Here is a 24241-nt window from a genome sequence, read left to right on the forward strand (position 1 = left end):
AGCTCCCTCTGCCTGGAGAAACAGGCCCATGTCTTACGCCTGTATACATAATGCCTTCCATTTAGAATGCTGCTCTTCCTGACTTTTTAAAATGCCAACTTATTGGCCATGAAACAAAAATGAATGAAAAAAGTGGGCAGGGGGGAAACCCATACAGGCACCAGAGTTCATATAATTTCCAACCTTCCTGTTAATACTTATTTTCATGCACATGAAATTCTCTTGAAATAATTTCCCTGAAAATAAACACAAATTCTTCAATTCTTTGTGATTGTGATAAATCCAATGTAAACTACAATTTGTGAACAAGTAGTCATGTTCACAGCACTTATAGTCTCACTCTACTGCCATCCACATCTATTGAAGACCAGTGTCTGCCTTCGGTATTAGTAAGTCATGTCTGTCCCTTAACTGTCTAGGCATTGGTATGATGCTATTTTTTCTGTTCTTTCCTGCTGGTAGCAAACTCTGTGGGAAACTCATGTAGTGTGCTTTGGATAGGGCTAAATTTCACTCTTCCTCTCCTATATCAGAAATACCTAATTCTCTTGGCCATTGTGATTGGTTCATGGATGGGCATGCATGCCAGGCTATTTAAACAGAATCCTGCACACAACTTTTAATGGCACCGTGAACAATGAAGTATTCTTTTCTCTGGAAATAGCAGTTGTCAGAATAACAAGCTGAGATACAGAGAATGATCTGATAATAGCTTCTGAACACCTAAATTCATTTATATCTGAAGCTAGATCTCACTCTTTAACTGTCTTATCATGGCAGCCTTTTGTTTAAGCTAGCTGGAAACAGGTTTTCACAAGTCAAAGTCCTGGATAACTCAGCAGATTTAAGTCACTATAACATGAGTTGCATGGGCTATAAAACTGAGAATTGAGGCAATCATACAAATTATAGAATTGGTATGCTGAAATGAAGTTTCAGACTGTAGCTGTGCTATATTATTTTGTATTCCTAAAGAACTGTTAATGAGCAGATTCCCAACCAGCTCACAATAGATAGGCAACATGAATTAGTATTACATGGTCACTCTGGTGAGAGTTTCTAATTCTTGTATAAATATGAAAGCTTGGTATTGAAGAATAGGAAATTGTCAAATGCACCTCTGTAAAGTGCTTACAAAGCACTAACACATACCTAATATCATATAACTGACATAGAAACCCTATGAAGTTGATGCTGTGACTATTTCCTTAGGTTCTGTTGTCTAATCCATGCACCACTGATCTCTGGGAAAAACATCTTTTCACAGAAACACATGGGAAGGAGAATGACTCAGGGTGAAGTTTGCTTTCTAATTGCAGTATTTGATTTGCCTACTCAGTGTCTTTAGGTCTCTTTTGGGGAAAAGCCAAGTCCCTAACCTGCAGTGAAACTTGAGGGAGTGGGATGGCTCTACCCTTCTTGTCCTGTGACCTTATGGGGACGCAGCCTCATAAATGAGGCGACCCTGCCTATGAGGCTGAAATACTAAGGGATTTGCATGGATCAAGCCCAGCTAGAAAATAGTCTTGAGGATGTTCCTGAGGTTTTTTTGGAAGTAGGTATGCTCCTTGGAGTTGTGAATAACTCCAGTAACTTGGAAATGCCAATAGTTGTATTTGTCATCACAGGAGACAACGTATTTATAGTCCCCCAAAATTTAGCAAAGAGGAAATCTGAACATGGACAAAATTAATTGGCTTGGTATAGGGGGTTGGTGGTGTGGGTAAGCAATAGCCTGTAACAGTGGCATCCCATATGAACAGTACTTTGAGTACTACCTGCTCAACATTTGACTCAGCTCCCTGATTATGGCCTGGGAAATCAGTGGAAGGATAGCTTAAGGCCTTGGGGCCCTGCACTCACGTGGGAGACCTGGAAAGAGCTCCTGGCTCTTGGCTTCGGATCAGCTCGGCCCAGCCATTGCAGCTGCTTGGGGAGTGAATCATCAGATGGAAGATCTTCTTCTCTCTCTCCTCCTCTCTGTATATTTGATTTTCCAATAAAAATAAAATAAATCTTAAAAAAAAGCAACTTACAAAAGTTTCTGACAATAAATATACAAACATCATCTTTATTGACAATGAATAATAAGAACACACTGTTTATAGGTAAGCAAAAACATGTGAAATGTACAGCATTAAAACTTCCAATATTCGTGTTGGAATGCAGACATGTAATCAAGTTGAACCTCACGCATAAAGCGGGCATAGGATTGAGACGCAAAGGGCCAGATTTCCCAGTAAAACCAATGTAGTGTAAATCCCTTCACACTACACTGCAAACTCAAGTCTCTGGAACCAGCAAATAGCTCCTATTTAAATCATACTCATGAGTAAAAAAAGCATATTCCAGGTCTCAAAGACGCTATGTGGAAAACACCAGACAGAAGCAAGAAGACAAAGAAGTATGGGTTTGTCTCTAGGAGAGGCCAGACAGCAGAACAGCCATGGTCCGCAACAGATAAATCAAAGGTATGGCAAAAATTCACTTCTAACTTCCACTGGTTCTTAGCCATAGCATTAGAAAAATATATTTGTATATATGTGTGTGTATGTAAATATGTGCAGGGGCTTCAAAAAGCTCATGAGAATTCACAGTACAGAAATACATCACACATGAAATTTCAAAATTCAGCAAAACACACATTTCTTAATCAAATTTCCCATGGATTTTTTGAGTTACTCTCATACACAAGTGTTTACACCCACTCACGTATATAATCCATACATATACACAGAGTACTGACTGAAGCTTAACTATTTCATTTTCAATTGTATGTAGACGGTAAAGGGGGAGTTGGGAGTATATGTTCTCCTAAGTAGGTCCTTTGTACGTACTCTTATTTAATCCTCATGACAACTTATGAGAAAGGGATGATTTATTTTCATTTTACATATAAAGAAAATTAAGACCAGAATTAGTAGCATTTCAAAGTCCCACAAGTGCTAACTGGGAGTAGCAGATTTTTAAACTAAACTTTGGAATGCCCATTTTGAGCATTTTTATTTCGTTAGTTTAAATCTGGCCCCCAAATGAATTTCTTTTCACTGAAGTATGTGGTTTAGTGAAAGCATTTTAATAGCTGTAAGTGACAATGTACAGTGACACCCTAAGGTTTGAACATTTTGTTGTGTTGACAAGAGATCATGGATAAGATGCAGGAGAGAAGTAGAAATCTTATTATATTTTTCCATCATTATATAATTTTATGTAACACACATAATATATAGAATATCCTACACTAGGTAGAATAATAAAAAAATGACATTTGTGTAGTGTTTTATTAAACCTTTATTTGAATTTTTGCTTTTGTGTTTCCAATCATACCACCTTTCTGGTCCCCTTGCAACTTATGCTAATTTATTATTGTGATGTCATGCCTTGTCTTCTTTCAGGCTGCTCTAGGATAGAGACTAATTAGCATATGGAGAACAACAGCAGCAGCAGCAATATGAGTAAACCTTAAGGGCAGCGAAATGGTAATTTCTTCATGGAGACCTGCTCATCCTCAAGTGAGCTGCTTGAGGACTGTCCTGTGAACTGGTTTCCATACCTGACAGGAATGTATGCCCAGGTGTCTCAGTGGCTTCACTTCTTCTTGACAGGAACCCTAGATACAATAACACACTGATCCAATCCACCAGCTTTCTAGACCCTCAGTATCTATGGAATCTTTCCTTAAGGTGATACAGCACAATTTACAGAAAGCTGAGTGATGTAGATAAAGTTTCTTACACAGTTGTTCACAATAGAAAACCAAGGATTAATTCAATGCCAAGGATAAGCAAATAGGGACCTGATTAACAGTTCAGATTCTGGCTAACTCTACCTCAGGTGAACTCCAGGAAAAACAACAAAAAAGGGAAACTTAGGTAGGGTTCCACACAACAGGGGTAACAAATACCACAACTCTGCGAGTAATATCATTCCTATGACCATAACTAAATACAGCCTGGTTATGCTCATCACATTAAGTGGTAGCTTTACATTCTCTGGAGAGCTGATGTCATGCATATGTCTGATGACTCAAAGACAAGTAACTTTGTGTCCTCCTCACAAGAAGGGCATATTATGAGCCATCAAGCTAACCTACCAAGTAAGAATTCCTTTTGCAAACTGAGGGGCTACAATAGGGCTCTAACAAGATCAGGAGAGGGGAAAACAACTTCTCAGTCTATAAGGCCACCCTCTCTGGGACTGTATGACTTTTAGTGAATGAGTATTTGGGAGACTGAGACTTAAAATTCTGAGATCCCTGAATGGAAGTTTTAATAATTATCAAATCAACAGATGTAAGCACCAGCCTGTCTGTGGCTCAAAAACTACATATTATGCAAATGAAATTAGATGCTTATATATTTGGGTCTCAAGGCATACAATGAGTTTCCATTTAAACACTCAGGTACCTCATACAGTGATATACCCAACTTACATTACTTCATACTCAGTAATTTTTCAGGGTTGATCTTCAACATGAATTCTTTGATGTCTGATGAGGGATGAACTGCACTTAAAGCTTTTCCCACATTCATTACATCTAAAGGGCTTCTCTCCAGTATGAGTTCTCTGGTGTTGAATAAGAGCTGACGAATGAATGAAGGCTTTCCCACACTCACCACATTTGTAGGGTTTCTTTCCGATATGAATTCTTTGATGTTTAGCAAAATTTGAACTCCGACTGAATGTTTTCCCACATTCATTACACTCGTAGGGTTTCTCTCCAGTATGAATTCTCTGATGCTGGACAAGATGTGTGCTTTGACTAAATGTTTTCCCACATTCACTACATTCATATGGCTTTTCCCCAGTATGAACCCTCTGGTGCTTAGTAAGGGATGAGCAGTGGCTAAAGGCTTTCCCGCAATCCTGACATTTGTAGGGTTTCTCTCCAGTATGAGTTCTTTGATGTTTAATTAGTGCTGACGAGTGAATGAAGGCCTTATCACATTCATTGCACTCATAGGGCTTCACTCCAGTATGAATCAACTGATGCTGCACAAGATGTGTGCTTCGATTGAAACCTTTCCCACATTCACTGCATTCGTAAGGTCTCTCTCCAATGTGAATTCTCTGGTGGATCGCAAGGGATGAGCTTTCTGTGAAAGTTTTCTTGCATTGGTTGCATCCGAAGAGGATTCTAGTATGAGTTCTCTGATGCTTCGTTAGGTTCGCCCTGTGGCTAAAAGATTTCCCACATTCGTCACAGGAATAGGGTTTCTCTCCAGTGTGGACTCTCCGGTGTCGAATAAGCACTGAATGGTAAGTGAAGAGTTCACCACAATCGTTACACTTATGAGGCTTCTTCTCTTTGTTATAAGTTCTCTGCTTTTTCACTAAGTTTGATTTCTGTTTCAATCGCTTTTCCAGTGTCTGGAAGGAATAGGATCCTCTGAGCACTCTGTCTTGAGTGGCATGGACGGGCTTTTGACTATAGTTTTCCCAGGGAATATCACATTCAAGATCTCTTTCCTCAGGTAAGGCATTCATGTGAGTGAACACCTCTTTCAAATGTCTCTCCTGACTTTCTTGCTGACTTTCCAACCAACTTTCACATTCCACAGCTGCATCTGAGCCATTATTCTTCGTCAGTCTCTCGATGATTGCAACCTGGCAGGACGATTCTTTGGAAAAATCTTGCACTGAAGCGTAATCCTTGCTCTTGGCTCTTGGCTCCATGTCTGAAAGACATTGGAAATGCAAATTCCCTTTGTTTTCTGTGTTCAACAGAAAGGCAATTCTGTAACAGGTAAAAAGTTAATGAACGTGAAAAGCATGCCCTCACGCAGTAAGGGATGTGACTCGTCAGATGATTTGTAAAGAGAACGATAGAGGAAAACATTCAGTATATGCAGAGAGAATGAACAGACTCCATCCAGGGTCAAAAGATGGAAAAAATATACAGAAATACAGGAAAAGGAGGACTGAACCTGAAGCAACATATCTGTTTATGAGCAGACATAGGACTGTATCAGGTCAGAATGAGAGAATTAACTCATATAACCCACCTTGCTGCAATGAAAACCTGCAGGATTATCTCAGGGTATAGTTATGAGTCCTAAGTTCCCAGTCTTTCAGTCAGTCCTGTGCACAGCAAAACACACAACCCACTGGCAGTGTCATCTTCCTAACAATGCCTTTCTACTATGTGTCTCATCTGAAGCCTCCTACAGTCTCCCAAGATACGCTGGTAAATATATGAAATGATATGCACATGATTTTTATTGCAACACTAACTCAGGTAGCGAAAGACTGGGAACACTTCAAATGTTCCATTACAGATAAATGACTGAATAGACTGCAGCACATACATACAACAGAATACTGTAAAACTTTCTAAAATGAAAAAGCTATGCATATTGGTATGAAGCAATATCTAAATGAAAGAAGTGTAAATGAGCATCCATAGATGTGTGTGTGCGTGCGCGCGTGTGTGTGTAGAAAGAAAAGGGAAGGAGAGACATAAGACTCTTCAAAAAGTTCGTAGAAAATATGTATTATGCAAAAGCCAACATATAGTTTTCAAATCTTGCTGCACTAAAATACTCCTGAAATGTTTGATGTATCCTGTATATATAACATTTGGTTATATTTTCAGAAACCAAGGACATTTAAATGAAAATGATTATCTACAGAGAAAATATTAGCCCATAAGCAAGGGGGCAGAAATAAAGGTTAACCTACTCTAAATGTCTCTAATATCAATATGCTGCAATTTTTTTTATCTAACACAAAATGTTTATAAAGATGAAATAGTTTAAAAATTGTGATTCCAAGGAGTAGCAGAAGGGCAAATTCAGGAATAAATTGATGTATGTGTAAGAATTAAGGCTAATATGAAGGTGATATTTCAGTGAACAAAAGATTTGTTTTTCCAACAAATGGTGCATGACAATGAAACAAAGAAGAAAATTACGTTAGATTTAGGCATATCTGTCCTTTTATTCAACCTAAATAAATTCTATTCACTCGTCTATTTATTGACTGATTTTATCCAAATGTTCTAATTGCTACTGAACAGTACTAACACACATCCACACCAAATGGGAGAGCCACACACAGCTTCAGGCTTCAGCCTGGCTCAGTTCCAGCCACTGTGGCCACTGGTGTAGCGAACCAGTAGATGGAAGATCTTTCCCTCTCTCTCCTTCAACTAAATAAGTAAGTGAGTTAACAAATCTTAAAAAACTCCAAATTGTAGCAAACTGCATTCAGGGGCAAGCGTGAGAAAAGCCATTTTTGATGAAGTTGTATTTTTTCGGTTTTGTTTTGTTGAGTAGGTATACAATAGCCATTGTTAAAATATCATTGTATGACACAGTTTCATAGGCTCTGGGATTCCTCCAGCTCCTCCCCAGTCTCTCCCCCCCACCCATATTGAATTCCTCCATACTGTTACAGTAGTACAGTTCATAACCACTCATGATTCCTTCATTGTGGGCATGGACCATGTGGAAGGTCCAGCATCTTATTGTCCAGATAAATTCAACAGTTTCATTGGGAGACCATCTCTGGTGTGAAAGTGGAGCTGTCAGAGTATCATCCCTTCCAATGAGATGTCACTACACAACAACTTGCAGAAACATTAAAAAAAAAACATTCTCTTAAGTATAATATTTTTGTTTAGGAAATTTCCATAAAATTATAATGAATTCACATACATTCTTGCACAGCTTTAATTTCTGATATGGTAAATACTGGTAGCTATCACCTGTATAAATAAAAGCTCATTTTGCAGTCTTCAATAATTTTTAGTTACAGTAGGTCCTTGGATGTCAAAACATTCAAGAACTGCTATGACACAACCCAGAGGAGGAGGAAGAATAGGTGAGGAATAAGGCTACAATGAGGAAAAGCTAGAGTTCTACAGGAGTTCGTAAGCCTCAAGGACTGTGGCTGTTAATCCAAAGGCTGTGAAAAGTTATCATCACGTTTTATGCAAAGGGATGACTCGATTCAATTTGATTTTGAAAACATCACTCTGAGGACGATGTAGATAATGGAGTGCATGGGGCAAAGATGGAAGAGGAGAGATTTTCATCCTAACAGTCTGGGTAAAGAAAAGGCATTTCGAGGGATGTTAACTGTGAAGGAGCATTTACAATGTATTTCGCTAAATGTGTGGGTGAAGAAAGGGGCAGGGGCAGTGGAGGGACTGTTGATAGATTTCTGGCGTGTGTCAGTAGGACAGCTACTGGGAAAGGATCCAGCTGGACTACAGGGGAATTTGGGCATGTTTGAGGTGCTCAGTTTTCGCTCTGTGGTACTTGAGGTATTGTTGACATAAGCAAATGAAGACACCAAAGAGTCACACTACACAGCTGGTCAGGCTGGCTTTGAGGAGAGGCTTAGGTTGGCAAGAGAAGGTTGGGACTGAGCCGGGTAGATGACAACGGGTTGTGGGAAGGAAGAGATTAATGGAGGAGGCAGACGCTGCAGGCGCCTCATCACTCAAGTCTGACTGATGTTTTCTCTGCCCCATATTGTTTACGCAAATTTAAAAGGTTTGTTGCCAACATTTAGAAATAATGAGATCTTACCAAGTAATCTAAATTTCGGGCATCTCTTGAAAACTATCATAAATGTCTACTTGGTGATAACCAGCGAGGGCAGGAATTGCCAAGAGTAGCTTGCTACCTATTTTTCTAAACAAAGCTGTACTGCAACACAGTCATAGGCGTGTGTTTATTTACATGTTGTGGAAGCTGCTGGCACATTACCATGGCAGGTTGAATGGCTGGGGAGACCACATGTTCTACAAAATCTTATTTGCCATTCGCCTTTTACATAGAAGTTCGTCTGCCCTCGGGTTTGGCGCAATGGCTCAGGGGCTAAATCCTCACCTTGAATGTACCATGATCCACATGGGCACCAGTTCATGGCCTGGCTATTCCACATCCCTTCCAGCTCCCTGCTTGTGGGCTGGGAAAACATGGCCCAAAGCCTTGGGACCCTGCACCCGTCTGGGAGACCCAGCAGAAGCTCCTGGCTCCTGGTTTTGGATTGGCTCAGCTCCACATGGTGTGGCCATTTGGAGAGTGAGTCAGTGGATACAAGATCTTTTTCTCTGTCTCTCCTTCTCTTTGTAAATCTGCCTTTCCAATGAGAATAAGCAAATCTTAAAAAGAAAAGTAAAAATGTTTGTCTGCCCTTGAGCTACAGCCAACTGAGTAAAGGCTGTTACTTTCAGCTGAGGCATGTGTTTCTCTAGTTTACCAATTCCCACTCAACTTGCTCTGTGCAGTGACGTTACCTCCTAGTCATGGTAAGCACTCAAGTTTATGTAGGTATACAGAGCATAGGAAACTAAAACCAAACCTTGGCCAATTCAAATATGTTACTGTTCTAAAAAGAAGGCTACAAGGACAGTCCCAGAGGCAGAGCCAAATGGATGAGGAGTTTAAGGAAAAATTCAAGGATAAATGGACCAGAAACCAAATGCAAATATGTATGTAAGTTGGAGGTAAGAAAAGCAGGGAGTACTAAAAAGGCAAACTGTATACCAAAGTGCTTAGGTGAAACAGAAGGCAAAACCTAGGAAAACATTTGTAACATAACAAAGGGGAAATATCTCCTCCGGCTCTTAGAAATCATTGGGAAATCCCACAAAAAGAAAGGGTGGTGAGTGGGCAATCCCAAACTGACAGATCTAAAGGAGAAACAGATAGAGCTATGCTTATGGGGGAAAATGTAACTTTCTCAGTATTCAAAAGCATAAATTTAACAATAATGCTCAAGAAGGCTTTTCATTAAGACAATACAGACAAGAGATAGTATAGTACAGCTGGGCCTGGTGCAGTAGCCTAGCAGTTAAAGTCCTCACCTTGCACGCACCATGATCCCTAACCGGTACTGGTTCTAATCCTGGCTGCTCCACTTCCCATCCAGCTCCCTACTTCTGGCCTGGGAAAGCAGTCGAGGATGGCCCAAAGTATTGGGACACTGCACCCCTGTGGGAGATCTGGAGTAAGTTTCTGGCTCCTGGCTTTGGATTGGCGCAGCAGCGGCCATTGCAGCCACTTGGGGAGTGAACCAGCAGACAGAAGATCTTTGTGTCTCCTCCTCTCTGTATCTCTGACTTTGTAATAAAAATAAATAAATGTTTAGAAAAAAATGTCTCAAATGAAGGCAGTGTTGGTAAATGTGGAGCAACTGGAATCAACATATTGTGGTGATGGGAACATAACTGAAGTGATGACTTTTAAAATCTTTGGTGATGTTGACTAAAAATGAATACACACCTACCTTATCACTCAAAAATTCTAAGTGTATACATGCAATAGGAGTACGTGTTCATCAAGACATAAGCAAAGAATGCACAGGGCAGTACTGTTAGCCACCAACAGGAAAGCATTCAAATGGCCATCTTCCAATGTATAAGTTGCTATACCGACATAAGGGAAACTTGTATAACAATGAGAATGTGTGATTTGCACAGCAAGAATGGGTTTCATAGTTTAATGCTCTGCAAAGGAAGCCAGACACAAGAAAATATGTAATACGGCTTAAGTTCAAGAGCACATAAAACTAATCTGTGGTGTTCCAAATTAGGCTAAGGCCACTCCTGGGAGAGGAGAGATAATAACGATCACAGATGTTTGTAGGGATGTTGTTTTCTTGTTCTGGCCACTGGATACCTCAATGTGTTTAGTCTGTAAAAACTCATCGCACTGTAGAGTTATTGTAACATTGCAGAAGAAAGGGAAGAAAGAGGCAAGTGAGGTGAAATATTAACATGTCTTTAATCTTGGTGATGGGTACAAGAGTGTTTCTCTATTTTCTGAACTTCTGCATGCATTTAAAATAATTTGCAATTTAAAATATTTTTAAAAATAAGGGCACGTTTATCGTTCTAGTGTTGTTCCTCGGGCAGTGACAATGTCACTTTCCCACTGAGCTGCTGGGCTGCCGTTTCTGGAGACTCTCATCTCTCACTCACCTGGACAGCTGTCCCCAGAGGCCTTCCTCTCCAGCTTCAGCACTTCCCTTCCATTCTCCAAACTGTAGCTCTCAGGTCTGGAAATCGGAAGCCCTGTTCATGACAAAAGGAAAGGAAAGAAATGGGTTCTAACCGTCTGTGGTACACACACACACACACACACACACACACCCCTACACCTGCAGCGTAAGCTCCAACCCTGGACATGCAGAGGACACATTATCACGGAAAGATCTGCAGTAACTGGCCTCGTTAAGAAGGCACTAAACTAGGTTTGCACAAGTGTTTCACCAGTGAAAAGAGAAGAACGCCTTTTAACTGTGTGAGGAAATTCCAGAGAGAGTATTGATCCTTATCTCAGGAAAGAAAATGGAAAAAGTGGGACCCCATTGATAGCACGACAGAATGCAACTGCCATAGAGGTGGTACAAGTTCCTGAGGGGATTTGCTACAGGAGGCTTGGGAGGGGCTAGCCCTCATGTAAACATATGCATATATGTGCATACACACACACACAGAGCATCCATGGGCCAGAGATTTTCCAGCTTTTCTGGCCCCAGTGGTGGGCACTGACCCCACTTGCAGGTAATTTTGTGTTTCTGTTCAGCTAACAGGTGGAATAACATAGAGCCCTGTGGCCGCCAATGAGGCCACCAATGACCATCTGTCTGCCACATGGGGCGACAGAACTCAAGAATAAAACTGGGTGAAGCCCGGTCAAATCACTACAAACAGATAAAAGAAATCCTAATGAAATGTTCCACTCCCTGAATTTCAGATGTGAATTTCGTTTCTGTCACCTGAATCCTGATTTAGAACAAGCAAACCCATTTCGCTAAGAAGCTAAGGTGGAAACAGATCTCTCTGGAAGTTCGCGAGAACTTTCTGGCTGCTGAGTGAAGAGGCGAGGGCGCCGTTGGACGTGTTCTTACACAGCGAGACCAGGTTCCTGTAGTTCTCCAGCATCACGGCTCTCTGCACCGGATCTAGCTTCCCCCACTCTTCGGGCGTGAAGTCCATGGCCACGTCCTTGAATGTCACCGTTGCCTGGGACACAAACCATACCTTTGCTCACCAACTTTCACGGGAAGGCCTCTCTTTCATCCCCCCACCTCCGTTTCTTCTGGCCCGTGGTACAAAGACACTCAACAGGGAAAGCAGCTGTGGAAGGTGATGGGTCTTGTAACAGTTACTCAGATTACAAATCTGAAGTCACCCTGCTATACTCACTTAGAGGCAAAATTTCATGCTTTTAACAATGAAAGATGACAGTTTTTCCTGGAGAATAAAGTATTTCTTCTTTAAGGATTTATTAATTTTTATTGGAAAGGCAGATTTACAGAGAGAAGGAGAGACAGAAAGAACTCCGTCTGCTGGCTCACTCCCCAAGTGGCCACAACAACCGGAGCTGAGCTGAGCTGATCTGAAGCCAGGAGCCAGAAGCTTCTCCCAGGTCTCCCACACAGGCACAGGTTCCCAAGATTTTAGGTCATTCTCTACTGCTTTCCGAGGCCAGAAGCACAGAGCTGATGGGAAGTGGAGCTGCTGGGACATAAACCTGGATTCACGTGGGATCCTGGCATGTGTGAGTTAGGGACTTAGCCACTGAGCCATCATGCTGGAGAGTAAAGCATTAAGGTCGGAGTTGGGGTGGCCTTTAGTCCAGCCATTAAGCTCCTGGTTGGGATGCTTGCCTTCCTGCTCAGAATGCCTCAGTTCAAATCCTGTTTCTGTTCCCAATTCTAGCTTCTTCTTAATGTCCACTCTGGGAGACAGCACATGATTGCCAAGCTAGCTGGATCCCTGCTACCCACTGAGCTCTTGGCTCAGGCCTGGCTTAGCCCATCCAGAGAACAGGGTGATGGGATGGAGACCTCAGCCTCTCAAACAACATTAAAGCAAACAAACGCTGCCAAAACCTCACCACAATGTGGTTTGGTAAACTGGACGAAATATAAGCAGAGTGTGTGTGTATATGGGGTGGGGACTAAACTATATTTGCATGATTCCCGTAAATCGCCAATAAAAGGCTGAAGATGCAGCCTCAATCCAACCAGAAGATGAACTGCAATACACAAGCTGTGAATGGAGAAGTAAAGGAGCAAAAAGGGCAAGGAGGGCCAAATTCAGCTGAACTTGGAATTCAAGGCAAAAAAGCAGCAAACTGGACAATGACTGCAACAGATCAAGAGCAAAGATACAAGTAAATGTTTATGCACCATGTATCATAATACTGCACGTCTACAAGACATGCTTATTACAAAAGCTATAAGGATTTAGACACACAGCAGTATCAAATACGCCATTTAAATAAAGCCATAAAAACAGGAATAATAATCCAAGGCTGATGGAATAAATATATATCAAATGCTGTAACTGGATAAACAAATCTCTCTGTTTAAATATTCAAGAGGCATTTGCAAAAAAGCAACAAAGTAAATTTCAATAAAATCCAAAAGAATGAATAACTTAAAAATTAAAATGAAGCAAAAATACAAAAATTAATGTTAAGCGACTAAAACTATATTGAGTGACTTGCACAGCTTTAAGCACTCCAATGTTACTAAACAAGTGCATAAACAAGCAAGCTGAGCAAATGAATCAAGTTAGAAAAAGAACAAGGACACAGAAAGCAGAAATTTCAAAAATAGAAAAATAAGACAGCTAGAAATTCTGAATAGGGTCCACAGGTTATAGCATCTTGGTATGTTTTGATTTTGGAAAAACAGAATAAGTAAATCTTAGAAGCAAGTAAAATGCCAACTTTTGGAAAAGCTGGATGAGTCATATACAGAAATGTTTGTATTATTTGCAGCATTTCTTTTGCCTAAAATTATTTCATAGTCATGTTTACAAAAACGGAAATAACCCGTGATTTGACCTTAAAAAATGCATCCTTTGGCCTGGGCCCAGGAAGCTCTGGGGTATTGGTTGTCTGAATTGTTGCTTAGTTAGCTCCAGGCTGACTGCACTGTTTCTGGGATCTGAGTCAATTCTAAAGATTCCCAATGCCAGTAACTCTTCCTTTGAAGAACTTCTAATCACTTAACAATGCTGAGCTGTGAAATTGGTAATGGAACGGAATGTACTGGGCAGGACTGAGCAAACCTTAGCCTACAAGCAAAACTAGAAACCAGCATGGAGCACAGGTCATACCGAGCTAGGCTCTTGCACCCACTGGTCCTCAGAGCAACCACGGGCAGGTGCGCGATTTATGGCTAGGAATAGGCCCAAATGGGGAGGTAAGAGGACATTCTAACTGGGTTGAGGTTCCCACCAAGGGGTGCGTGTGCTGGAATGGGGGCTGCGTTCTATCTAGGAAACAGTCGTAGTCACCCAAGGCACTAGTGTGTGCTGGGATTGGATGCACCAGGCCAGTTCAGACCCCAACACCATCTGGTGTCATGGAGAACCAGGGTAGACGTGGGACTGACTAGGCTGGGTCTCAACCCCCTACTAAGTCATGTGTGAGCTGTATGTGGGTATGGACGAGCCATGGCTGGGCTGAAACATCCAACAACAAGAACCAGAATGGGGTGAAAGCCAGCCAGGAAAAGCCACTTTCCTGCTAGGACAGGAGGTGAACTGAATAGAGTTGGCTCAAGGACCCCCTGGTATGCACAAAATCTGACATTGGGAGGGATTCTGATGGAGGAGCCTGGGCAATCCTCTGGCAGGACACAGTCGCTGCAGGTAAGCGCAAGAAGCATGACAGGAAACAGTCTGGAATAGACCATGGAAAGTTTCCCACTGGCACACATTCAGCATGGGTCAGGGGCAGACCAGGCTGAATCAGTTCATGTCATCCACTGGCAAATCCGATCACCAGGACAGAGTGTGGGTTGAGCCGGGTTTGGTCGCGACAAAACCAGTACACATTATGGAATGCCAGGGCGTAGTTGCCTGTACTGGATTTGACTGCAGCACCCACCCAGCACATATGAGATCCAGGAAGGGAGGGGCAGAGCTGGCAGGGGGATTAAGGGGCTTGTCCCCTCGCCGGACAGCTACTCCCACTGGAGAGCGTGGACTGGGATGGGGACAGACCAGACTAAGAAAGGCTGCAACACCTGTGGGCCTCATGTGGACTAGATCAGGGAAAAGCCAGGCTGGGCTGATTATTCCTGCGGGTGCAAGCATAAATTAGAGTGGGTGAGGGATGCTTGGGCTTAGCCTCACCTCAGCATCAGCTGGCACTGGGGACTAATTCTGTCAAGTCAAATCACAGAACCACCCAAAGAGTGCATAAACCGGGACTGAGAGAGACCTGGGAGGGAAAAAGTGGGTTCCCCCTTCTTGGGTCACTAGTCCCGCGGGAGGGCATGAAAATTAGGACGGGGGATGGGGTGGCTAGAAAGAGAGGCACTCAACAACATCCGTGAGAGCTGGATGGTTGAGTTGGTTAGATGGAACTAAGCTTTAATACCCAGTGACAAGTACAAGAGCCAAATGGGATGGTGGACAGACTGGTCTTCTGCTACACATACTGGCAAATCAGGGTAGGGGGTGGGCCTGATGGGGGTTATTGTGGGTCGCCCCGACTAGGCTGCAGCTCCCACTGGTTGATGTAAGGGCCGAGTATGTGCTGGGCAGAACCAGGCTGGACTGCAACACCCATTGGTTCCAGTGCAACTCGGGACTGAAAATAGAACCAACCCAGCAATTGAAACCACCAGCTGATCGGGGTGATGGACTGTGCTGGGCCCTGTGCTTGCTAGAACACAAGAATCTGGTCTGGGAATACCTCAAAGTTTCTTTCTCCCCAATCGAACTGCTGGACTCAGAACTCTGACCAAGAAAAGAAAGAAGACAGAACAGGTCAATCATTCATCTCAGCTATATGTTGTCAATGAAATATGGGGCAAATGGAGACTTTATGGTGGACCATACCAATCAGTGGACGACCTCATCGAGTGAACCTGGCAGCGATTCATAACTGGAGAACTATTAAAACCACTTGAGCAAATATCTCAGAGCATGCCCCACATCCGGGACTTGGGGTGGGCGGGAAACCGGGTGAGGCTTCTCCCTCAATATTCCCCTTTACCTCGGATACATGATGGAAACAATATGGACATAATAGTATTACCCACTTCCCTATACCCCCCCCAAACCTTTTTCTTTTAACCGTAATTAACTATGTAACCATTGTCAACAACAATACAATAAAATAAATTAACAACAAAAAAAGAAACATTAAAAAAAAAATGCATCCTTTAAAAGTCAAATGAGGGGCTCGGCGGCGTGGCCTAGTGGCTAAGGTCCTCGCCTTGATCCCATATGGCCGCTGGTTCTAATCCCGGCAGCTCCACTTCCTCTCTGTCTCTCCTCCTCTCAGTGTATCTGACTTTGTAATAAGAATAAAATAAATCTTAAAAAAAAAAAAAAAAAAAAAAAAAAAAAAAAAAAGTCAAATGAAACGTGAAGTCACTAAGTAGCCACCTCATAGAAAAGATGTTTTAAGGTAAAAAGATCTTGATTCTGGGCCCAGCGGCGTGGCCTAGCGGCTAAAGTCCTCGCCTTGAAAGCCCCGGGATCCCATATGGGCGCCGGTTCTTATCCCGGCAGCTCCACTTCCCATCCAGCTCCCTGCTTGTGGCCTGGGAAAGCAGTCGAGGACGGCCCAATGCATTGGGTCACTGCACCCACGTGGGAGACCCGGAAGAGGTTCCAGGTTCCCGGCTTCGGATCGGCGCGCATCGGTCCGTTGCGACTCACTTGGGGAGTGAATCATCGGATGGAAGATCTTCCTCTCTGTCTCTCCTCCTCTCTGTATATCTGGCTGTAATAAAATGAATAAATAAAAAAAAATTAAAATAAAAAAAGATCTTGATTCTGGGATCCACACACATAACTAAACCAACACTCAGTGGGGATTAACTGCTGGACACACAGCAAAGAATCAGGACCAGAAAGATACAAGCCATTGCATAGTAATTAGGAAAAATAGTCAAGGAGAAACAGTGAAAGATAGGGAAACAGAATGCTGAAAACCACATGGCTAGAAGAACTTGAAACACACATATTAAATATGAATCAGTAAATTTCCTTATTAAAAGGTTGGCTTTGTTTTTTTTAAAGTTATATCCTGTTTACATGAGTCACCCAAACAAGTTTTTACTGCAAAGTTGGGGATTGGAAGGGAATGGAAGAAAATATAATATAATATATGCCTGAATGCAGTAGCGCATGCTCAACCCAAACTATTAGAAACACACGTCAAACTGTTAGCCTTGGTGGGCAGAAGTGGGGAATTAACGCTAGGATAGATTAACATTAGCTCTGTAGTTCCATGTCAGTGCTGTGTGCCTTATTAGTGGGCCAGACTGACACTTTCAATAAACAAAATCTAATGGAATATTAAAAACAGAGGCATTTCCATTTCCTTAAGAGTTTCCACCCATCCTGATGGTACAATAATTTTGCATCCAGTATTAAAGAGTCAAAATGTATGAAGTAATCACCATTCTGATTCACTCTGACTTTTCCTGTAGCCCTTGTGCCTGGCCACGGTCACTGAGTTGCTATAGTCCGGGTAGTACCAACTCTTGGTCTAACCCATAGAGAATTCCACTTAAGATCTGGTCAATAATTGGCCCAGCTACGGGCAAATTAGCCTGATAGAATTAACCCTGGTGAGAAGTCCCAAGCAAGAAACTTCTCCATTTTCTCTGGCCCTCACCATGGGAAGATGTAAGTAACCCTAAACTTGTTTGTAGACAGTGCTACAGGACAAATATTGCTTGAAGGTAAAACAAGCCGAGAAAAAGACAATCTCTGAAATGAAGAGAATAGGCTTTTTAACACTACTTCTTGGGACCCAGACCTGAATTTTTCAATTACATTTTGGTCAATAAAAATTCTGTTGGCTTAAGACAGTTTCAGTTTGCAAGTGACTAATAATTGAAACAAATGAATAAAATATTTATTTTGCGGGCTAGTGTAGTGGCATCAAAGCTAATCCTCTACCTGCAGTGCTAGCATCCCATACGGATGCTGGTTTGAATCCCGGCTGCTCCACTTCTAATTCCAGCTTCCTGCTAATCACCTGGGAAAGCAGTGGAGGATGGTCTAAGTCTTGGGACCCTAGTACCCGTGAGGGATACCCAGAAAGAAGATAGCCGAAATCAGCTCAGCTCTCACCTTTATGGCCATCTGGGGAGTGAACCAGCGGATGAAGACCCCTTTCTGTGTTTTTCTTTCTCTTTCTAAAAGGTATACCTTTCAAGTAAAAATAATTTGCATAAAAATCTTACTACGTTTTTTAATCTGAAAGACAAAGCCACAGAGAATGAGCAGGAGAGAAGAGACTAAGCGAACATGCATGAGACCTCCCACGCACTGGTTAACTTCTGAAATGGTTACAGTGGTCAGTGCTGAGCCAGGAATTCTATCCAGGTCAGCCACGTGGGTTGCGGGGGGGGCGGGACAAGCACAGGACAGGAAGTCAGGCTGGAAATGGAACAGCCTGGACTCTGACTAGCACTCAGATACGCTGACGTCACGAGTAGACGCTTCACCTGCTGTGTCACAAGGTGAGCCCCGACAATTGTGAATATTGGCGACACCTGCCTCCTGTTGGGGAGCACACCAACACTGCAGACACTCTCCTTGAGCATCCTGCATCTCACAGGGCTGGATTCTGGCTGGCTGAAGCCTCTGACTCCTCCCAGGCCCTCCTCTCCCAGCATTCTTTTCAACTAGCTGAACAATCACTTTTATAATCCCATCAGCAGTTGAGGTACCTTCCTAAATTCCCACAAAGTCATTCGGAGGTTGTTTCCCTATAGAGAAACCAGACTTTTTTTTTTAAAGATTTATTGATTTTTATTGGAAAGGCAGATATACAGAGGAGGAGAGACAGAGAGGAAGATCTTCCATCCACTGGTTCACTCCCCAAGCAGCCCCAACGGCCAGAGGGCAGAAGCCAGGAGCTTTTTTCGGGTTTCCCACATGGGTGCAGGGTCCCAAGGCTTTGGGCTGTCCTCCACTGCTTTCCCAGGCCACGAGCAGGGAGCTGGATGGGAAGCAAGGCCACTGGGATTAGAATTGGCGCCCATATAGGATCCCGGCACGTTCAAGGCAAGGACTTTAGCCGCTAGGCTACCGCATTGGGCTGGAGAAACCCGTCTTAAGTGACATGCCCCGTTTCCCACACGACCAAACAGAAAAAGGAGCAGAATAGGCAAGAAGAGGAAAATGCTGCCTACCTGCCTGCCAAAGCCTAACAAATACAGATGCATGAGAAAAGTACTAGGATATGTAGGAAGCATCTTCTCTTGAGCTTTTTGTCGTGTTCCGAGTGGGCTCTCAGAACTCAGGAAATGTCGTGTCATGCAGCGCACCTGCCCCCTAGACGCGCAGCTCACCTGGGACGTGGCAGTGAGGCGTAGGGCTGCCACCTCGCCCTCTTCGGAACTCTCCTCCTGGGAAAGGGGAGACCCCTGGGGACACAGACCTGCAGGCAAGAAAGCAGTGACCACCTCGTCCTCAGGTCTGCAAATCTAAGAACCGTGCTTCCACAAAACACACTGCTAGGGGCCCAAATCACCCCACTGCCTCCCAGGAACCACGGGAGATGTCCCTCTGTGGGGTTTATAGTTAACACATCCTGCAAGGTGGTACTATTCTCCGGAAATTTGAATACATTAGCTCCTTCCCAAGGGTAACTCCACTGTAAATACTGGAGAAGTCTGGCTCTCAAAAATTATTGTACGTGCTTACCTAAAACACAGACTGCTGAATCCCAGCAACCATTTTTAATGGCCGAGTCTGAGGTGCAATCTAGCAGTTTATCAAATATAGAAGATGGGAGAGAAATACAGTGTAGAGGTCACACACCAAACGTCAAGCAACGTTGGCCTAGGCCGATCAGGCAAATTCAAAGTTAGTGACCAACTTTCAAGTCTCTTTTCTTGTATGTTCAACAACAACAAAATTTAGAATGGAACTCACAGGGCGATTGCAGGGATAAAGCGGAGAACAGGCGTGGGGCAGTATTTCTGCCAAGCACGAAGCTGAATTCTGAGACCAAGAAATGGAGATGAGGATGGGACTCCCCCCAACTGAGGAAAACGCTAAGAAGTCTAACTGAGGATCCTGGGCTCATGCCTCTGCAGCTCAACCTTTGGTTTTTGGGTGGTTTTCAAGGGTCGACCTACACCCGGAAGGGGGTGACTAAGTGACAGCCCATTCAGCCAAGAACCACCTCCCTGCCCCACGCAACCATTTTTCCCCCTTTACACAGCAGAATTGTGCCCTTGCACAAATTCAACATGGCCAGCAATCTTACCTCCTGGCTCCGGCATTTCGGCCACTTCTGGCTCCATGATCACCACCTCCTCCATGTCTTGAGGATTTTGCTCTTCACTCCCTCCCCTACTGCCCCCCCCAACAAACAAACTCAGGATTCTCTGGGTCCAAGTCCACGGGGGTCTCGCGGTCCTGCCCGCCTGCCTTCCGTCTGAAGGATGTGCAGAAAAGGTCACGGTCAGGTCCGGACAGTGCCCGCCTCACCGGGGAGCTTGCCTCGGTCCCCCGCAGCGGAAGCCTGGACACCAGAGGAGAATGCATGGCTTGGGATGGGTCCCTCCGCCCGTCCCCACCGTTCTAGAGCTGGCTGTGGGGGCACAAGTGGGAACCCGAGTGCCTGGAAGAAGCGGGGTGCAAGGGGCGTAAGGCCCATGTTGCCCTGCTCCGGGCACTCGCCCAAGACCCGCGACGCCCCCGCCCTGGCACCCCGAGGTTCCGGAGTTGGGGTGCGAGGTGTGTGTGTGTGTTGGGGGAGGGGATGCGGCTCGGGGCTTGTCCTCTAGCCCCTTTCCCAAGATGTCAGCTCCAGTCCCGACTCCTGACAGAGCTACCCGCTGTCCAGTCCACCGCGAAACCCGCCCCACCAACTCACCTCCCATCCCCGGCCTGACAAAGGCTACCAACTTCTGGGAGCCAGTTCCGACTCGCGCATGCGTGAGGAGCCGCGGCGCGGGGCTGGCGGCCCTTTCACCGAGTCGAACTACAGTTCCCAGAAGGCCCTGCGTGCCCCGCCCAGACTCCCGTTCCTCCGCAGGCGGGCGCGGGTGGGAGCTTCGCAGGGCCCCGGAAGGAGCGCTGTGTCTCGCGAGAGTGATGGTCGGCGTAGGGAACCCGGAGACGTGGTCTTGTTTCTTGGGCTTCGAACGCGAGCTCGCAACACAGCTCTTAGCACTGCGGAATTCGACCCGAATTACTCGGAAGCGGTGCGTTTTTAGGTACAGAGATCGTGGCTACAGACCTAATCCGATGTCCTTGCATCCGTAGGCGACCCGAAACGCTAAAAATTTCACCTAGGTGAGCTTAGCTGAAGAGGTGGGACCATTGTACAGTATGCTCTTTGGAGGCATAAAAAATTAGTTTAAAGCGATTTAAAACCGTTGTTTTCTCAAGGGAGCCGCGTCTCTGATTGCCTCACTTGCCCTTTGGTCTCAGTGAACGGTACTGCCCGCCCACACTCTGGTTACACAAACCAGAACCAGAATATTCTGTTTTGCCTCACTGACTTTTTCTAAACCACCGAAGCCCTAATTATTTTAAATCTTGAATAACTCTTCAGTTTGCCCACCTCTGGTTTTCTGGGGCCACCACCATCATCTCATTAGGATTCTAGACCCAGTCTGCAAAATGGGTTCCTTGAAGTCCGGTTTTCTCTCCCATGCTTTTTGGATGCCGAGCACGCTCAGGTAGGAGTGTGACAGCGCTTTCCTGCTCAAACCCTTCAGTGGCATCCAAAACTTCCCAGGAAGGATGCGTTGCAGTCCCCTCAGGCAGGGACCTGGGACTCCCGTGGAACAAGTCTCCCGCTGGTCCCGTCCTTGTGTGGTGCCTCACCCCTTCCCAGTGCTTGGGACTGCGACCTGCTCCCAATGAGGAGAGTAGAACAAACGTGGCCCAGAGCCTAATACTTGTCCTGCTGGTAAACTCTTCTCCTGCTGGTTTAGCTCAAGTGGGTAGTGATGCTGTGGAGACGAAAGGGACAAGGACCTGGGAAAGTGGGTTATTCTTTGCATCTTCTCGTGAGAACCACGACAGCAGATGGCAGGGGACTGCATGGGCTGTGCCCAGACCCTCTCCTGCAGGAACTCGGAGTTGATAAATGTGTGCTGTTATTACAGTGTATGGTACCATATTGCAGAAAAAGACAACACAGCAGTCTATATATATATATATAATTTATATTTGAAAGATTTACGGAGAGAAGGAAAGAGAAAGAGAGATTCCATCCTCTGATTCATTCCCCAAATGGCTACAATGGCCAGAGCTGAGACGATCCAAAGCTATGAGTTCAGGAGCTTCCTTATGGTCTCCCACTTGTGTGTAGGGGGCCCAAAGTCTTGGTAAATTCTATGTAGCCTTCCCAGGCCACAAGCAGGGAGCTGGATGGGAAGTGGAGCAGCTGGGACTGGAACCCATGTGGGATGCTGGCGGCGCAGGCTGAGGCTTAATTTCCATAGCGGCCTGCTCCAGTGACACAGCATTCCAACATGAAATAACGACCTTCTTTTCTGTAGCTGCAATGGAACGTGCATGAGGAGATGGGGTGCATTTTAGGGTTTTATTGTGCTGCTCCCTGTTCACCTGAATGACCTGTAGTTTATATCCTTCCTCATGAGTTGAAGGAGGAGCGAGAAGCCTCTCAGGGCTTGGAGCTGATGAGTTCACAAGGGAGAATATCTGAGAATTCTGCTGCTATGAGGGAAAACAGTAAACGGAACAACCCCTAACAGGTTCAGCTAGTTAAGAAGCTATCCTAGAGGCCAACACAATAAATCAACCAACTGCTCTTCCACCTTGCATCCCATCTGGGCATCCATTCATGTCCTGGCTGTTCCACTTACCTGCCAGGTCTCTGCTTATGGCATGGAAAAGTAGAGGACAGTAGAGAGTCTTGGGACCCTACACCCATGTGGGAGACCTTGAGGAGACTCCTGGCTCCCAGATTCAGATCAGCTCAGCTCCGGCCATTGTGGCCGTTTGGGGAGTGAACCAGCAGCTGGAAGATCTTTCTGTCTCTCCTTTCTGTAAACCTGCCTTTCCAATAACTCTAAAAATAGGTATTTTTAAAAAGCTGTCCTAGAAGTGAAAATATAAGATCATGTCATAAAAGCAAATGGCTAACACCGAGGAACAGTGGGTAAGATCGCCACTTGCTATGTGGGTGTCATTTTGTGGCCCAGCTGCACCACTTCCAGTCCAATTCCCAGATGATGCAGCTTGGTGGAAATGCAGCCGAAAATGGCCCAAGTGCTTGGGCTGCTCCTGTCCTTATATGGGAGACCTGAATGAAGTTCCTGGCTTTGGCAGATGGAAAATTTCTTTCTCTCTCTCTTTGAATTTCAAATAAAATCTTTACAAAACTACACAAAAACACAACACAATCACATATGAGAAATATGATGGTTGAAATAAAGGATTCAATAGGTGGGTTGAATAGAAGAATGTATAAAACAAGAGTTAAGTCTGAAGTTGACTATCAAGTCAAGGAACTCTACCTGTCCATAAGGAGGAAGGGGGCATCCTCTGCAACCTCCAAGGCCTGTTAGCAGGAAGCTGGACTGACAGTGGAGTTAGGGCACGATGCCAGGTTCTTTGGTATAGCAGACAGGTGTTCCAAGCAGCAGCTTAAACCACTATGCACAATGCCTGCCCTATTGTGACATTTTTATGTGCCAGGAATGATATTGCCGAAAAGGAAATCAAAGAAACAATCTTGTTCACAATAGCTACAAAACTCCTAAATTCTCCTCCTCTCTGTATATGGGACTTTGTAATGAAAATAAATCTTTAAAAAAAAAAACAAAACCCCTAAATTGGAGCAAATTTAACCAAAGTGACAATTATAAAACATTCGTGAAAGAGATAATCAGGGACACAGGAGAATGGAAAAATAGTCTGTGTTCACAGATTGAAATAATTAATATTGTCAGATATCTATGCTGCCTAAAGCTATTTACAGATTCAATGGAATACCAATAAAAACACCATTGATATTATTTACAAAATTGAAGCAAAGATAAATTCTAAAGTTCACATAGAATGATGAAAGACCAAGAGCAATCAAAGCAATCCTAAGCAAGAAAGGAAGAAAAAAAGTTAGAGACATCATAAGACCTGAGCTCAAAACATACTACAAAGTAATAGTGATTAAAGCAATGTGGTACCAGGACAAAAATAGACATGCAATGGACAATGCTGGGGTACAATGGGTAAAGCCCCCGGCTGTAATGGTGCCATCCCATATTGGAACTCAACTTTGAGTTCCACTCGCTCCAT

General features: G+C 44.1%; 1 protein-coding gene across 2 annotated transcripts; it reads right to left on the reverse strand.

Moving 5' to 3' along the window:
• Positions 1-2065: 2065 nt before the first annotated feature.
• LOC101535086 (zinc finger protein 286A) lies at positions 2066-20318 on the reverse strand. 2 transcript variants are annotated; one of them, XM_004599300.4, is made up of 5 exons: positions 20229-20318; positions 19306-19394; positions 11869-11983; positions 10937-11029; positions 2066-5678 (listed from the first exon to the last, which is right to left on the reverse strand). In XM_004599300.4, exons 1-5 carry the CDS (start codon positions 20281-20283, stop codon positions 4456-4458), a joined length of 1575 nt encoding a protein of 524 aa, XP_004599357.4. In that variant the 5' UTR covers positions 20284-20318; the 3' UTR covers positions 2066-4455. The 2 variants fall into 2 exon arrangements, with proteins under 2 accessions (XP_004599357.4, XP_058532252.1); XM_058676269.1 differs by having other exon boundaries at positions 5579-5737.
• Positions 20319-24241: the final 3923 nt, after the last annotated feature.

Source organism: Ochotona princeps, chromosome 17 (genome assembly GCF_030435755.1).
Source record: "Ochotona princeps isolate mOchPri1 chromosome 17, mOchPri1.hap1, whole genome shotgun sequence".
Lineage (NCBI taxonomy): Eukaryota > Metazoa > Chordata > Mammalia > Lagomorpha > Ochotonidae > Ochotona > Ochotona princeps.

What these genes read in the sequence shown, in the direction of transcription:
- LOC101535086 (XM_004599300.4), bottom strand. Translation starts at nt 20,283, where the DNA reads ATGGAGGAGGTGGTGATCATGGAGCCAGAAGTGGCCGAAATGCCGGAG. An exon ending in CAGGAACCTGGTCTCGCTGT is followed by an intron (nt 11,030 to 11,868) that starts GTAAGAACACGT and finishes TGTCATGAACAG; the next exon opens with GGCTTCCGATTTCCAGACCT. An exon ending in CTCTGGGGACAGCTGTCCAG is followed by an intron (nt 5,679 to 10,936) that starts GTGAGTGAGAGA and finishes AATGTCTTTCAG; the next exon opens with ACATGGAGCCAAGAGCCAAG.